This window comes from Hoplias malabaricus, chromosome 3 (assembly GCF_029633855.1).
Source record: "Hoplias malabaricus isolate fHopMal1 chromosome 3, fHopMal1.hap1, whole genome shotgun sequence".
NCBI lineage: Eukaryota > Metazoa > Chordata > Actinopteri > Characiformes > Erythrinidae > Hoplias > Hoplias malabaricus.
In genome coordinates, this window is record NC_089802.1 from 33,407,261 (window position 1) to 33,422,772 (window position 15,512).

The following is a 15,512-nucleotide window of genomic DNA, read 5'->3' on the forward strand; positions in this document are numbered from 1 at the left end:
GTCATTGGAGTGTGTACTGATGAGGCCTGAGGCCAAGTTTAATTAGACTATCACGTGCATTACGGTCATAAACACAGGACAGTTTTAAAAGCCTGCTGGCTTGACTTCAGCATGATTAACAGCCTTGGAATTCCGTAGATAATCAAGAACTGGCCTTTTTTGCCCACAGTATAGGTTTAGAAGTGTGTGTATAATAGAAACTGCTGTAAACTACTTTTTAATCCCCAAGTCCAAGATTCCAGCCATTAATGTGGTCCCTCTTATAGCACACAGTGGCATTAACCTCGGGAGGGTGAAGGCAAGCATAAAACACCTGAAGCCAGTTATTTAAAGTAGAACACAAGGTGCCCAGATCTTTCATATCATCTGGCCATCACTTGTGCTGGCTAGCACCAAGAGCAGACAGATGTAGGAAGAGGGAGAGCCATCCTACTCACTCATAAAAAGCAAGGCTGATTGCACCCCTTTTAGACTGTCATCCTGAGATATCTGTGGCTTCAACACTGAGCAAACCCACTATCTCCTGATCATCTATCTCCACTGCACCTCTCAGGACTTATAGCTGGATATGTGTACAACCACCATTACCAAAATAGTTGGGAAACTGCAAATTGTGAATAAAAGCAAAATATATTCATTCATTCATTATCTGTAACCCTTATCCAGTTCAGAGTCGCGGTGGGTCCAGAGCCTACCTGGAGTCATTGGGCGCAAGGCAGGAATACACCCTGGAGGGGGCGCAAGTCCTTCACAGGGCAACACTCACACACACGTTCACTTACACACTCACACCTACGGACACTTTTTGAGTCGCACAGCACACTCCTCATAGACAGTCGCCCGGAGGAAACCCACGCAGACACAGGGAGAACACACCACACTCCTCATAGACAGTCACCCGGAGGAAACCCACGCAGACACAGGGAGAACACAACACACTCCTCATAGACAGTCACCCGGAGGAAACCCACGCAGACACAGGGAGAATACACCACACTCCTCACAATCACCCGGAGTGGGAATTGAACCCACAACCTCCAGGTCCCTGGAGCTGTATGACTCCGACACTATCTGCTGTGCCACCGTGCCGCCAAACAAAATGCAATGATTTGCAAATAATTTTAATCTATATTTAATTATAAATGGTGCAAAGACAATATTTCAAATGTTTAGCTGTCTTATTTTCTGTATATAGACCATGTGGTGCAAATGGAATGTACAACATCAAATTTATATTGTTGGAAAACTCATCCACCTTAAAATAAATAACTAATTTATTAAATCCACAAATAACATAGGTGGACATCAAGAGAAAAAGTATACAAATTTTGGATATTGGTCCTTTAATGGTTTTTATGCCCCCGCATTTGTACAGGTGAGCAGTGGTAAATTTAATGGCCTCGTGTGGGATAATCCAGAGAAGACCATGTTCCGTATTCCTTGGAAACATGCTGGAAAACAAGATTTCCGCAGTGATGAGGATGCTGCTATCTTTAAGGTTTCTGCTTCATCCATCCATCCATCCATCCATCCATCCATTCTGCTTCATATGTTTCAATTAAAATTTAAAAAAAACATATCCACAATGAAGTTATAAGACCTTGCTGTTATTAAAATACTTCACATACCGTATAATGTTTAAAAACCTTGAACAGTATCGTAATGCTCTTTTTAATTTTTAATAATTTAATTACATTTCATAACCATCCTGTCTAGGCATGGGCTGAATTTAAAGGGAAACTGTCAAAGCCCAATGAGTCGGACCCTGCCTGCTGGAAAACACGTCTACGTTGCGCTTTAAATAAAAGCCCAGAATTCAGAGAGGTCACAGAACGGTCACAGCTGGACATCTCCGAACCGTATAAAGTCTATCAGCTCGTCCCACTGTCAGAGCAAGGTAAAACTTAAATTCTGCTAATTTGGGAAGGATATGTGACATTCGAACAGCACTAGTCAAGGACTAAATGGTGCTTTTGTAGTATTCTGTTTTGTGCAGTTTGTGTGGCAAAGACTTTGCTCACTCTACAGGGAAATTCAGAATTTTTTCTTAATTCAGATTTTTAGATTGAGTGTGAACATAGCAAATTACAACTGTCCAAATCCAATTTCTGTCATCAGACTGTGGTCGTATTTCAGCATAGTACATAAACTGTATAGGTCTTCATATTAACAGTGTACTCAGAAGTACATTGAGGGGGAAGGCATGCAAGCAGTTGCAATGTGTCCTAAAGGTATTGACCACACCCACAGCATACTCAGAAAAAGAACGCTGTGTGGTTGTTTATTATGAAAATGTCAGCATAGCACAGCATGACATAATCACCCTATGTTGTGTAATATACTTGCAAATTGCTGTATTTTTCCAGCACTAAACCTTATCAGTGTGCACTGAAACAATAAATGCACACACCCCCTGAAAAAAGGAATAAACGAAAAAGAGATGGTTTACTGTTGATTTTCAGACATTTTTCCTCCCAAGTTAGTCCCAAGTTGGTGGCATTGTGTGTGTGAATCCAGGAGTCCCAGCTAATGGGGTGGAGTTGGTGGCATTGTAATTGCGTTCAGAAACTTTTTAAAAATAAAATTAAAATTTTGTTAAAATAAATGGGGTATTAAAAATGAACATAAATAAAACTTCTATTTGTGCTGTAATTATTAGATAAACATAATTAATATATATACCAAGATACTAAACCTGAAAGTCTAAGTTCATCATTTTGAAACATACACAGGAGTGGTTCAGGTGAAGATTGAAAAAGGCGAGAAAGATGTGAGAAGAAGCAAAAGGAGGCAAAGGACAGAAACAGAAAGCAGTGACGAAATCCATCCCAAAAAAATGATCAAAGAGGAGGATACAGCTGCTCAGCAAATTAGCATGGTAAGGTAATTTTAATAACATGCATTTAAAAATTGTATAATATTTAAAAATTTTAAAAATGTATTGTTTCATTGTTTCTTTTTCATGAAAAGATTAAACTTTTAAATAAATGTCAAAATAATCCAGAATTTACATCACCCTGTAGTTTACAAACAAACAAATAAACGTCTGACATCACAGTCCACGTTTTGAAGGACATAATTGCTGAAAATTTTAATGTCAAAAGGACATTCTTAGCAGAAGACTACACACCTCATGAAGTAATATTTTTAAAGAACTGTTTAAATGTGTTATTCTGCTTCTAATGGCTGTCTCTGCACACCATCACACCACCATTGAGCCTCTCGGAGCTATTGATATGCAACAGAACGAAAAAAATTTCACCCTAAATGTCAAAATCATTTAAAGGTTTTTAAAAGCTATTTTAACCAGTAGTTTGGGAACACTGTTTTCAGTATAAACCTGTTTTACTTCAGATGCCTGAATAAAATAGTCCAGATATGATTTTTAGATTCTATAGATTTCAAAATATACATACATTTTTGAAGAAGGATGCAAAACTCTTAATAGACTCTTAATGAATTATGAAACCATATAAACATAATTGCTACAAATTCACCTCCAAATTATTTGACCTATGTTATTAATATAATAAGTAGTAGTTTATAGTTTGTTTTCTTTAGTATAATCTGGTTTAGGGAAATGACTTTCATTTTAAATATAGGACATGGAAGCCAGTAATGCAAAGGAGTTCACACTTCATTTAGAAGAATTGACAGAACCCGCAGTCGTCCCAGAGAACGGCAACAGTGAGTGGTTTTGTTTTTATTGTCACACACTATAATCTCTATAGAAAATCAGCTGAATTAGCTGCACATAAGTCCAAGGCCATCATGCTCTATGCTAAATGTGGGCTAGGGAGTATAAAGCCCACAGCAATGTGCTGTGGAGCAGTGGGGAGTAGTCCCCTGGTTTTGGTGATCCAGAGATGCCTGAATGTCAACATATCCTCACATTAATGGTCCAAATTTAGTGTAAAGCCTTCTCAGCCTTATCTTCTCCAGAATTGGCTTGCTAATACAGGGCGCTAGGGAGCTGCCATCCCTAGTGGAAGATACATTTTTTGGGAAGTATGAATAAACTTGTAATATATAAAATATATTGAGAAAACTGATCATTTATGTTGCTATTGGGCAATGTCTCTATTGACTGTGCTGCTGCACTGGGCGAATTTTCTAAGACTGCAGCCAAATCACTATCAGTTCCTGAGACAAAATATGCAGTGTCCTTGAGTCTGATGCCTGAAGGGGTGCTTTGTTTATTACCCCAGGCAGAATCAGTTAGTTGTGGAGTAAAGACGGTTGTTGGTGATGATGAATGAGGTTACTCAGGGCACAGAATATTAGCAGCCCTCAAATTCAATAAGATCTCTTCTCGAAAATCCATTAGAGAGGAGAAAGTTGGTGAGGAAACACAGGTCAAAGAGCTTTGTGCAGACACACATCCCAGTTTACATATTTATATACTGTGTAACCCTGTTTATATACCAGTGTTTTACGTAATAATCTGCATTCAAACTGAGCTGATTAGAGCTACAGTATATGGTCATTTTTATAACTATTAATCTGCTGATTTGTTTTTAATGTCAATTAAACAATTACTGGTGGTTGATTAAACTGAGTCTAGCACATATAGCCCTAGATAACATATTTTTCACAAGCCTTCTGAGTCTTCTCCCTTTTATTTTGAAGGAGCAATTAAAGGTTCATATCATTGACCTTCAGCACTGTAGCTACCAGTGGCGGATGCTGGTCTTTCAAGGAGGGGAAGCTCAATTTCGGCCTACATCATAAAATGTGTCGGTTTATTTATACATAAATTCTACCCTCCGTTCCTTTTCAAGAAAATGATCTGTGACCCTGTTGTACCAACAAGGCGTCTTTTCCAGGGACTTGACTAGTGTCCTCTCAATGGCCAGCAGAGCTAGGCTGCTTAAACGGCCTTGGCTCATGTGAAATGTGTCCGCCTGTGAGTGCTTTGTGACGGTGCAGGGGCTCAGCAGCACCCGCTGGACAGAAACTGCCATAGAAGTCAGAAAGACTGATAGAAGTCAGTCTCCAAACACAAGCAGCTACAAAAAACACCACCAGAAATAGAAGCTCGATTTGTCACTAGTCATTTTTAAGTCAAGTCAAGTTTATTTATATAGCACATTTAAAAAGACAGTGAATGTCAGCCAAAGTGCTGCACAATAAAAATCAACTAACAAAACAAACCAGATAAAATTATAAAACATACATGTAAAAGAAATAAAACAAATAAAAGAATCTAACAATGAAACGTTGTGGAGAAAAATACTGATGGCAAGACAACATAAACCAAGGCAGAGAGAAATGGCTAAAGTAATTTAAAAGGACCCAAAGGCCAGAGAAAATAAATAGGTTTTCAAATTGGACTTAAAAGTTACTACTGTAGGGGATTGCTTTATAATTGTTTAACAAAGTAAATGCCGCTAAGAGGTTTAAGAAAGTCTGGTTCAGCTCAGAACAGAATGAAAATATAATGCTCCCACGGATCTTTACACCAAAGGATCGCTGATTCGCTCATTTCGCTGTCAATCAAAAAGGGATTCAGTCTCAGACAGATCATCCAATCATCATACAGAAGCTGAGCATCCGGGCCAGCCGAGGCCAGCCCACTGCCCCATAGACCCCCAGAGACGCTGAGCGTCCGATGGGCGGGACAAAGCCCAGCATTTATCAAATCACTCGTCTCGTTTCACTGCACTTCGCTGCTTCGCTACTGAACTCTGTGGACGCTCAGCGTCGTCACTGTTTAAAGCACTGTGAAGCTGCGAATGATTGAGAGGAAAGCCGCGTCTTTACCAGTGATAAGAAGCTGATTCTGAACAAAAGTTGAGCGTGTTGTAGTGCATATTTATTCAATGACATGTACACACAACTGTATATATTTGATCACTTATTTTTTGACATTTCAGGGGAAGCTGAGCTTCCCTTGCAGGCTTGGAGCAATCGCCACTGGTAGCAACATACCACTGTACTGTGGTGCATTTTAAATAGTCTGGGGATATTTGTATGACGATGTATGACACGTTGACTGTGTATGTTGTTTCTTTTCAGTGGTTAATGAGATCCAGCTGAATGTGATGATCGAAACAGTCCCTCAGTGTGAAGATAAAAACGGTAATCCACTGATCATTTTACCAAGGGTGTGACCATTTACGCTTATACATTCATAACAGACACTGTTTTCTGCGACAATTTAAAATGGGGCTTTGTGACGTATGTAGAAAATGTGTATTTAGTAAATAAAAATGTATTATGTTATCTTTGAAGTAAGCTATTGTCAGATGCAGGATTTAGTGCTGATAACTAATTATAAAGATACAGTGAATTTAGGACATTTCATAGAGGCAGTTACTAGATATTTTTACTAATACCAGACAAAGATAGAATGATTCAAGACACAAGACCCATCTTTTCACACGGGCACTAACACAATACTTTTGGAGCGCTGTACACTTACAGGAAAACACTAGTCCTAACTGCCATTTCTGCCATGTTAGCTATCTGACGCTAACAGTGGCTAACTTCAGGGTGGGTCCAAAAGATATAACAACATAAAATTTCAACAATCAAATTGAATCTTGTTCATACATTTACATTTTATATAAATTGAATCTCATTCCAAATCCTTATGCCCTCGTGTATTCATTTTAAAGACAAAATAAAAAAAAAAAAAAAAGAGCAATAGCTGAATCAGTTTTTTAACAGTGTTTTGTGTTTGTCTTTTCCTCAGTTTCTCCTTCCTTCTTGGTCAGTGTGTTTTATGTTGGCGAAGAGGTTTTGCGGCGAGACGTTTTAGGAGATGATGTCAGAATTGCCTTCGTTCCCCCCTCCCCTTCCCCACCTTCACTGAGTGGCTGTAGTTTCCCTCGGATACCGCTGCCCCCGCCCTCAGCAGACTGCAGCTCTGCCCAGGCGATCTCTGATCTGTTGCCCTTCATGGAGAAGGGGGTGGTGCTTACCTGCAGTGGGCGGGGTGTTTACGCCAAACGTTTCTGCCAGGGACGAGTGTTCTGGAGAGGGCCACAGAGGACAGGGCAGAAACTGGAGAGAACCCAGCCTACCATGATCTTCAACAAAGAACAATTTAGACAGGGTATATACACACACACACACACACACACACCAAGCATTGTATTTTCTCTATAAAGTTCTACTCTCGTGAGATGAAATAACATATTGCCTTGTAGTTCAATAATTAACCAGTTTATGCTCCATAGAGTGGGTAACCAACATGGGGGCTGCCATGTTTACAATAGGTCAGAGTACATTTTTGATAGATTCAGGCCATGATGAATCATTGGAGAACATAACTGATTGCTCTTTTATGTTTCAATTATAAGAGGTTGTTACTCCACCTTGTAATTGCCTACAAACCCTTAGCTAATGCATTTGTTCATGCCTTATTACAAAAAGACTGCACTGACACTAATTTAGTGTAAAATATATGGAAATGCCTTTTAGAGTTGGATCTTTTCCGTTCTGGAGGGTGTCAGCCTGAGAGTGAGATTACACTATGCTTTGGAGAGGAACTTTCTGATGAAGATAATCTAGCTGAAAAATTCATCATCATTAAGGTATAGAACATTTTTTTCTGTGTTTTAATAGATTTTATACAGTGTTATAATACAATATATATTTATGAGAATAACAGTAATGTAAGTCTTCAGTGAAGCAAACACTAAACACTTTATTTTGCTTGTGCTTCAGTATTGAAACTGTATTCACTGAAAGTATAATATATGTAATACATATATAATGAAAGTCTAATTCTGTAATTACATGAAGTCCTTGTTCTTTGTGATGGTAAGCTTTGTATGCTTGTGCATTGCTGTATGCTTCTAAAAAGCATTGTTCCTTTTAGAGCATTCAAAATCAAATAAGATATTTACATTTATAAAATAATTTTTACATGATCTTGAGACAACTTTCATTTTACATTACTCTCCCTCACTATCCCTCTCTCCTCTTAGATTTCCCTTCCCTGGGCCAATAAAGAGATCCAAGAAGCGGATTCCTTCCGTAATTCTCTGAGCATCCTTCAGAGCTTGGCTCAGCAAAGTTCTTCTGGAGAGGTCACACTTAATCTTGTGTCATTACCAGAGCAACCAGTGACTTCGTAATGATTTCCATTTTAGAAGTAGTTTTTTTTATTATTAATATTCAGTGGAGGTAGATACAAAAGAAAAAAACAAAACAAAACAACACCTGAGCATGCACTACAATAGCAGTTCAGTTTCCTTCAGAAATTAAGTGTCTACCTAAAACCAGTATTACATTGTTTAGACACTATACACCTATCAGCCACAAGATGAAAACCACAGATAGATTGAAGTGAATACCATTAAGATGGCACTTGTCTAGGGCTGGACTGTTGTTAGGCACCAAGTAGTCACACATTGCCAGACTCTCAAGAAGACTATAGCAGTAAAAAAAATGTGACACTCAAAAAGGCCAATCACAAGTCTGCTATTTTTGGCATGACGTGTAAAAGCGGGCAGTCTTTTATTATTCACATCGGACCAGTACCAGAGCCAGTATAAAACAATACACAGAAGTGTGTATATGAGGACGTACAGAGAGCCAATTACAATGCAACTAGCAGAAACCTGACAGTGAGGTCAGCTTAACGCCCTGAAGGTATCAAACTCTCTGTCAACTTCTGAGCGGGACGTCTGTGGCTGAGATCATGCACTAAGTGAAGAGTCGTTTTCACTTCATGAATGGTTTTAATCTTGTGACTGATGGGTACATTTGTATCATTTGTACATTGTCATGTTTTGCAATCATGATATAAAAAAAAACACTAATAAACACATAACCACTAACTGGTGCATGTTTTTGTTCACTCCACAGATGGGTTAATGCACAGAAACAATTTCCCTAAGGGAATCTTCGTCTTCTGTAAATGTATATGTATTTAATGATCAGACTGGGTTTATCAGCTGGCGCTAAAACTGAAGAAAAAAAAACTCGTCATTTTGATTGCTTGTTGACCTTAAAAGTAGTCAAATAAATAAACGAAATAGACTTTACAATTTTATTATAGTTCTGAACAATGGTAACATGTAACATGAGGTTTATGTGTAGTTTATGCAGCATTGTTGCTCCTTGTACCAGAGGGTAGCATCATTGTATTTTTGTAGTAAAAGAACAATAAAAGAGTGTAACAAAATACACATTAAAGAGTAAACCACAATTCTAAAAGAATGTTACTGTGATTGTTAGGAATCAGTATAAAAACATTAGAAACACAAAAAGTTTCAGCGAGACAGAAAGGCAGTATATGGGCTCTAATTAGAATAGGAAGACTGTAAAAAACTTAAATGTAAAACTTATATTTGTTTTATTCGTTAATCTACTGTAACCAGTTCATCCTGATTATGGTGGGTTCAAAACTATCTGGGCACCAGGCAGGAACACACCCTGCACCAAGTGCCACTTCATCACAGGGCATTACACACCCACCCAGTCACTCACACGGGTAATTTCACGCAGCGAACTTACTTACTAACATATTTCTGGATTATGGGAGGAAACTGGAGCACAAGGAAGCTTATATAGGTACAGGGGGAACTTCTCAATGGCCCAGAAGAGAGGCCCCTGGACTTATTACACAAATGTGCTGCAGGTTTTATAAAGTACATAATTTAACTGTTGAGAATAAAGTAATTGAGTGATTTTATGCAAAGTTGTTAGAAACTCTGATTAAAATGGAGGTGAGTGGAGCCTACAAAACAAATATATTTTCTAACTACAGACACTAGTGTTGTAAATATTTTTGTGAGGTTTATGATGGAAATAGTTTGAAATCTTAACCAATAAGTTTTATTTTCCCCTCACAACTGAATTACGCTAAAGCCAAAGACTAAAGTATTGCAAAAGCAATGTCTAAACATTTGGCACAGCATTCATAATGAATTTATATCTTTTTATGATGATATTTGAGGCTTTATTATTATTCTGCATATATCTGGTATCTTCCACCCAAGTGTGATCGGTTCCGAGTCATTTCCTTAAGTTCCACATCCAACGACTGCAAATATCAGGTATAATAATACATAATGCTTAATTAAAAAGGAGTCTCTTGTGCAAATCAGTTATAAATAAATACCAGGTTTTCAAATGAATGTACTTTATGAAATAAATGTAGTTATGAGAGAAATACTATAAATATAAATATTGTTACATGTCAAAATTAAATTATAATAAGTTATTCAGAAGATAATGTTTTTACAGTTTACATGTTGCCATTTGCTGGAGATGCCAGCTCCATTATCTTAGCGTTTAGTTTCTGGTTGGTCCAGTCTTTTGTAATATCATCCAAATGGCTGTCAAAGTCTACCAACAAAGTTTGATCCCATGAGTTCAGCAACTGATTGGCAATGGACCGAGTCTCATCCCACTGATGCAGCATTATTCTACAAAAAATTAAAATAAAACAGTAAATGATTCAGTATTGTTTATTTAAATCATTTTCTGTAAAAAACTAAACTATTCAGGATTATTCAGTGTAACAACAAAAAGGATAACAACATTAATAAGGATTACTGTGTAAAAAGTCTGTTTATTCAGCATCTTTGTAAGATACGTGTTTAGCCTCATCATTTACAGGATTTAGTAATATATTTTGACAATTTATAAGTAGTATTCTTACGTGTGTTTGTCCTTTAGGGTCCAGCGCGAGTCTTTATGTTCATACATCACTATAGGGGGGACACGGTAATCTGGAGACATTTTCCTACCATCCATCTGACACACAAACATACCCATATCAGCACCAATAAACACAAATATACATCTAATACAAGTACAGTTATTCTGAAATGCAGCACATTACCATTAATAAAACGGCATTACTAAACTGCTCTGCGATCTTATCTGCAATTTTAAGTGCGCATGGTGTAGGGCTATGAAAAGAAATCAATGCGAGAGAGAGAGAGAGAGAGAGAGAGTCAAAATTTTACATACTTGTAATATAATGATGTTTGTTGTTAATTATTACATGTCAAAATAATATGGAAACAGAAAAACACACCTGCTATCTGACAGACAGGCATTAGCCTGGTAATATCCAACAATCCTCTGCTGAGTTTGTGCACACCACACATCCACCTGCAAAAAAAATATCAAAAGATAATACAAATTTATGACAGAATCTCCATTCTAATCCCAGTTCTAAGCTTTTCTGTTCTAATCTCCATTTGATATTTATGGTAACACCTCCAGTACTTCAATATAAACTCAACGTGACTGCCATAGATATTTTACAGAATGTAAAGAAAAGAGGTTTTTTTTTATTAAAATTAAATAGACAGACGTAATTGTCAGGGATTATTTATTAGATATAGGCAGGGAGGGTGTTTCTGCCTCTGTGTACCTGTGTGAGCGCTAACTGTGTGATGAGAGCCAGAGGCAGGTGAGAATGAAGCAGAGGAACACAGTCTGTAACACACACAGCACCCTCTTCTGAACTGGAGGACAGCAGCAGCCCGTTTACACTGCAGCGAGGAAATGTGCTGGCGTGCAGAAACATTTTCACGTAAGCTAGACATGACAGCTCCACCTCACTCATCTTTAACTGTCAAGAGAACGAAAACAGCAGGAAATTCAACACAAAGTATAATTAAAGTACGAACAATATACAGACATAAGAAAAACAATAAGCAATAAAAGGTGGGACCCCCATCTGTCAGCATCATGTTATGCTGGGATCAGACTACACGATATTTTAGTTTTTCACAACATTCACTATGTCAGATTAGCGCTATAATTTCTTGCTGTGTCTTGATCAGGAGACTGGCAACACATCGCGTTTGACATGGACACAGAGGTCATCTGGAAGGCAGGTCAAGAAACTGTCAATCCCTCTCACTTTCACTTCTCCATGTTGACGTGTGCGCTAGAGAGTGCTGTCCTCCTATTTGTCATCGTCAAGGAACTTGCTGTAGGATATTTCAGACTAGGCAAAGAGGTCCAACAAATCGTAACATGCTAGACTTTTGTCGGGGTGTCGTAGTGAGTCTCAGACGCCACATTGCTGTTCTTTAATCATGTCACGCACTACACGACCGTTCCTTACCCCTGACACTCATTCGGTTCCAATGCTGAAAATTTGTCGGATATGACAAAATCGTGTCAGAATCTGGCTAAATCCATGTAGTGTGATTCCAGCATTAGCCAATGTGAGCAGCTTTTAGCTAATATAAACCAACTGGGCCAAAAATGTCCAGCTGTCCAATGATCGCAGCAGTTTTGTTGGTGCTAGTTTCACCTTCCCTGCTTCTGCATTTTGGGGTGGACTAGCTAATAGATGTAACTGGCAATGAAAAGGTATTGTAAAAATTACTAAAATAAATATATACAAACTGCTTGGATTTTGATTAAAATAATCATTTTGAATAACCCCCAGTTGAAACAAATCTGCTGTCTTTACAAATGTAAAGTCTAGGGAACTACTGGTCAGAATCAGATAAGAAATCCAGACACAGCTAAGCTCAGAAATCCATGTTAAATAACACCAACTTCCAAATCAGTGTTATAATTTAAATATTCTGGCCAAAACGCAAATGTAAATTGAAACATGTTTGGAACAGGTGGGGCTGCACTAGTGTTTTAAGTTATATATTTTCCTGTTTGAAAATGAAGAAAACCCACAAGCAATGATACAAATTGAAGGTGAGCAAAACAATAAAAAACACCTGCTTCTTTCCTTGATACATAAATGGTTTCCTATTAGCTTGGAAAAAGCCAAGATTATACATAAAGTTACCTCTAGATTAGAGCTATTTAAACTGTAGGATTCAGTGGGGTGTGAGTAAGATCAGAAATGGCAAAAATAAATATTTAAACAAATCAGTCATCTGTCATTTTCACAACCTATTTTTTTTTTTTTTGTATGTTGGCTAATTTGTTTGTATAATACAGAGTCAAATTTATTGTCATGTAAGAAATGTAGCATCATGGGACTGAGAATGTTTAAAGACGCTTGGATGAAGAGAGAAAGCCCCCATGAGCTGGACTGTGTGTCCTGTACATAGGTACACAAAACAGGAGAAACTCTTATCATCTCCTTTTTTATTTTATTTTGTAGCTAGCTATTTAATAATACACAATAAATGTCTTGGATAAATGAGGTGATTTTACCTAATTTTCTTATTCATATACCACTGTTCAAGGCTGTAAAATTTCCAGTCTGTTTTTACTACCCAGTATCTACATCAGTGGATTTCTTTATCATGTGACGGTAGTGACAGAACACTACAATACAAAACTGTGAATTCTAACAAATATGGGGCAAATGTCATACTACAGAACATAATATAACATCAGAAAAGCATTGGATTCTTGCTATTGACTGATATTACTAAAATTAAAATAAATAAAAGCTATATTAAATGGGGGGGACTAAAGGGTGTTTTAGGTTAGAGAATGCTACATCAGAATGAACTAGTAAATAAATGTTTTTAGTATGGGTTATATCTCAACAACAGCAGGTCCCTTTGTAATGGCCTTTTTTTCTCTTCAAAATATTACATTTATTCTGTTTACGTCTTACGATAGCTCTCAGCAAAAAGAAGAATATAGTAGCATTTCGGTAAAAAATAAATCTGTAGTTTGAACAGGTAACCTTATTAAGTTGGATATGTTGTCCTATGCCGCTTGTTTTTCATTCATTTCAAGGCCTCACATGTATTCTGTAAGAGTCTTAAATACCTGCACATAAACGAAATAAAGCTTTTGAATATTGTGTACAATTCATAAGCACCGTATTGCCTCATCTAGTATGGTAGTGCTATGTTAGCCCTGCTAGCAGCTAGCTACAACGCATTGTAACGTGTTCATCAGGAACAAAAATAAATCCAACGCCTGTTTAAACTGGAATATTTGCGCATTAACCAAAGCATCTCGTCATTTAACAAACATGACTATATTCAATTGATGCAGAGAACATTAAACTCACATTGTCTCCTTTCCGTCAGCTTCTCGTTAGAATCTTCCGTTCTACCTTAAATGGTTCCGCTGATACATTAGTATCCAGTAGCGTCTGCAGCGCGTGCGATAATGTAACCGCTGCAATATTTAAGGTGGAACGGAAAAACGAACTTCATGTTAATATCTTACCTTTCGTTTTTTCCCCACAGTAGATACCAACAGACAGGAGGGTAATGGGCACCAAATACTAAAACGTAGACTTTTTATGAATAACGTAGAGGAAATAGGCCTACTTCCGTCAAGTTTGTAATGCCAGAATCATGAACTTGTTCATTTGAATCGATTCATTTAAATGAATCGGTAGAACCGATCCAAACATCCAAGAGAATCGGGAGTGTCTGAAACAGTGCCGTGTGCACTATATAGTGGACTACTTCGGGTTCTGACATTTTGTAGAAGTGTCTAAAAATACTACACAATTGTAAGTGTACTCAAATAATCACATAGTGCACCACAGTGTACGACTCTTTGCCTGACATTGGTACAATTCAGTAGTCATTGGTACAAACTATGTATCCTTGTGGATAGGGGAACTTTTTAATACATAATGTGTGTAATACAGAGTTCATGTTGTATTAGCTGCTTTCAGAATGTCATTATCCCCATTATTCACATTTTCCCTGCTGTGCACCATACTTCTGCTTCCTGGTCTCAACTATGACAGAGTAAGAGACATTTACCAAAATTGAAAGCACATTTTCAAACATGGTAATACTGAGTAAATATCTGGGAGCTGAACTGTGCACCCTGTGTTTACATACAAAGCACCTCATGGAACTGGCTTTTAGACACTCACACGTTTAGCAACTGCTCTGAAAGTGGGTATTATTTAGTGTTTTGCATCAAAAACAGTCTCCTTGTTAACAGACACAAAGCACCAATGGAACCGTCTTCACTTACATCAATATGAATGTTTAGGAATTGCTCCACAAGAGGCACTATGCAGAGCTTTGCATCAATGACACATTGTATTACATGCAAGCACCAGGTAACTCACTCGTACATAATCTCTAACGTTTAGGAGAAGCTCCATAGGGGCAGTTTTTTTGAGTGTTGCTACAAGAATACTGTGTCTTGAAATGCCATAGGTGAAGCAGATGTCACATCACCACTATCTCCTGCTCTTTTCCTCTTCAGATTTACAAGTATAAAAGGAATTTCATACAGAACACATGCAAAATCAGAACTTGGCCTTTACAAATACAACTCCGGTAAAGTTGGTTTCATATTCGCGTATTCAGATTTCTTTCTTCAATAGCTCTCAAACGGTGCATGCAAATGACTTAATACTTGCAAAGTATTGTTTTTGGGATCCAAGACAAGCAACTACAACTCAGTTTATGTCAGAAATGTTTGCCATTTAAAAAACACGAAATATATTGTTTTCTATGGGCTGCCGCCATCTCCGCGAGAGCTAAGGGACCGTTTACAAACTACACTACACAGTAAAAACGAAGGTGACGAACCTCACACATGATGTATACTACAACTCTTACCTTGATAAATTTAACCATTACTGGCCCGTGGTGATACATTTTTCATTACAAATTTCA

At 37.6% G+C, this 15,512-nt stretch overlaps 2 protein-coding genes across 3 annotated transcripts in view; one reads left to right on the forward strand and one right to left on the reverse strand.

Moving 5' to 3' along the window:
• Window positions 1-8,812, forward strand: part of irf9 (interferon regulatory factor 9) — a 28,534-nt gene extending 19,722 nt beyond the window's left edge. The window contains exons 25-32 of the mRNA XM_066663975.1: window positions 1,376-1,498; window positions 1,717-1,897; window positions 2,733-2,878; window positions 3,603-3,687; window positions 6,019-6,081; window positions 6,698-7,060; window positions 7,429-7,541; window positions 7,938-8,812. Of these exons, the coding sequence (XP_066520072.1) occupies window positions 1,376-1,498; window positions 1,717-1,897; window positions 2,733-2,878; window positions 3,603-3,687; window positions 6,019-6,081; window positions 6,698-7,060; window positions 7,429-7,541; window positions 7,938-8,087 (1,224 nt within the window). The 3' untranslated portion in view covers window positions 8,088-8,812. The remainder of the gene's footprint in view (window positions 1-1,375; window positions 1,499-1,716; window positions 1,898-2,732; window positions 2,879-3,602; window positions 3,688-6,018; window positions 6,082-6,697; window positions 7,061-7,428; window positions 7,542-7,937) is intronic.
• Window positions 8,813-8,827: 15 nt separating this feature from the next.
• Window positions 8,828-14,264, reverse strand: emc9 (ER membrane protein complex subunit 9). 2 transcript variants are annotated; one of them, XM_066662967.1, is made up of 6 exons: window positions 14,089-14,264; window positions 11,345-11,545; window positions 11,003-11,079; window positions 10,805-10,874; window positions 10,622-10,716; window positions 8,828-10,385 (listed from the first exon to the last, which is right to left on the reverse strand). In XM_066662967.1, the coding sequence occupies exons 2-6, from the start codon at window positions 11,537-11,539 to the stop codon at window positions 10,205-10,207; spliced, it is 618 nt and encodes a 205-aa protein (XP_066519064.1). In that variant the 5' UTR covers window positions 11,540-11,545; window positions 14,089-14,264; the 3' UTR covers window positions 8,828-10,204. The 2 variants fall into 2 exon arrangements, with proteins under 2 accessions (XP_066519064.1, XP_066519065.1); XM_066662968.1 differs by lacking the exon at window positions 14,089-14,264 and adding an exon at window positions 13,928-14,037.
• Between the last annotated feature and the right edge of the window lie 1,248 nt (window positions 14,265-15,512).

Excerpts from the sequence above, each read along its gene's own strand:
- emc9 (XM_066662967.1), bottom strand. The coding sequence starts at position 11,539 with ATGAGTGAGGTGGAGCTGTCATGTCTAGCTTACGTGAAAATGTTTCTG. Across the intron at positions 11,080-11,344 it reads CACAGTTAGCGCTCACACAG|GTGGATGTGTGGTGTGCACA; the intron begins GTACACAGAGGC and ends TTTTTTTTGCAG. Across the intron at positions 10,717-10,804 it reads GTAATGCCGTTTTATTAATG|ATGGATGGTAGGAAAATGTC; the intron begins GTAATGTGCTGC and ends TTTGTGTGTCAG.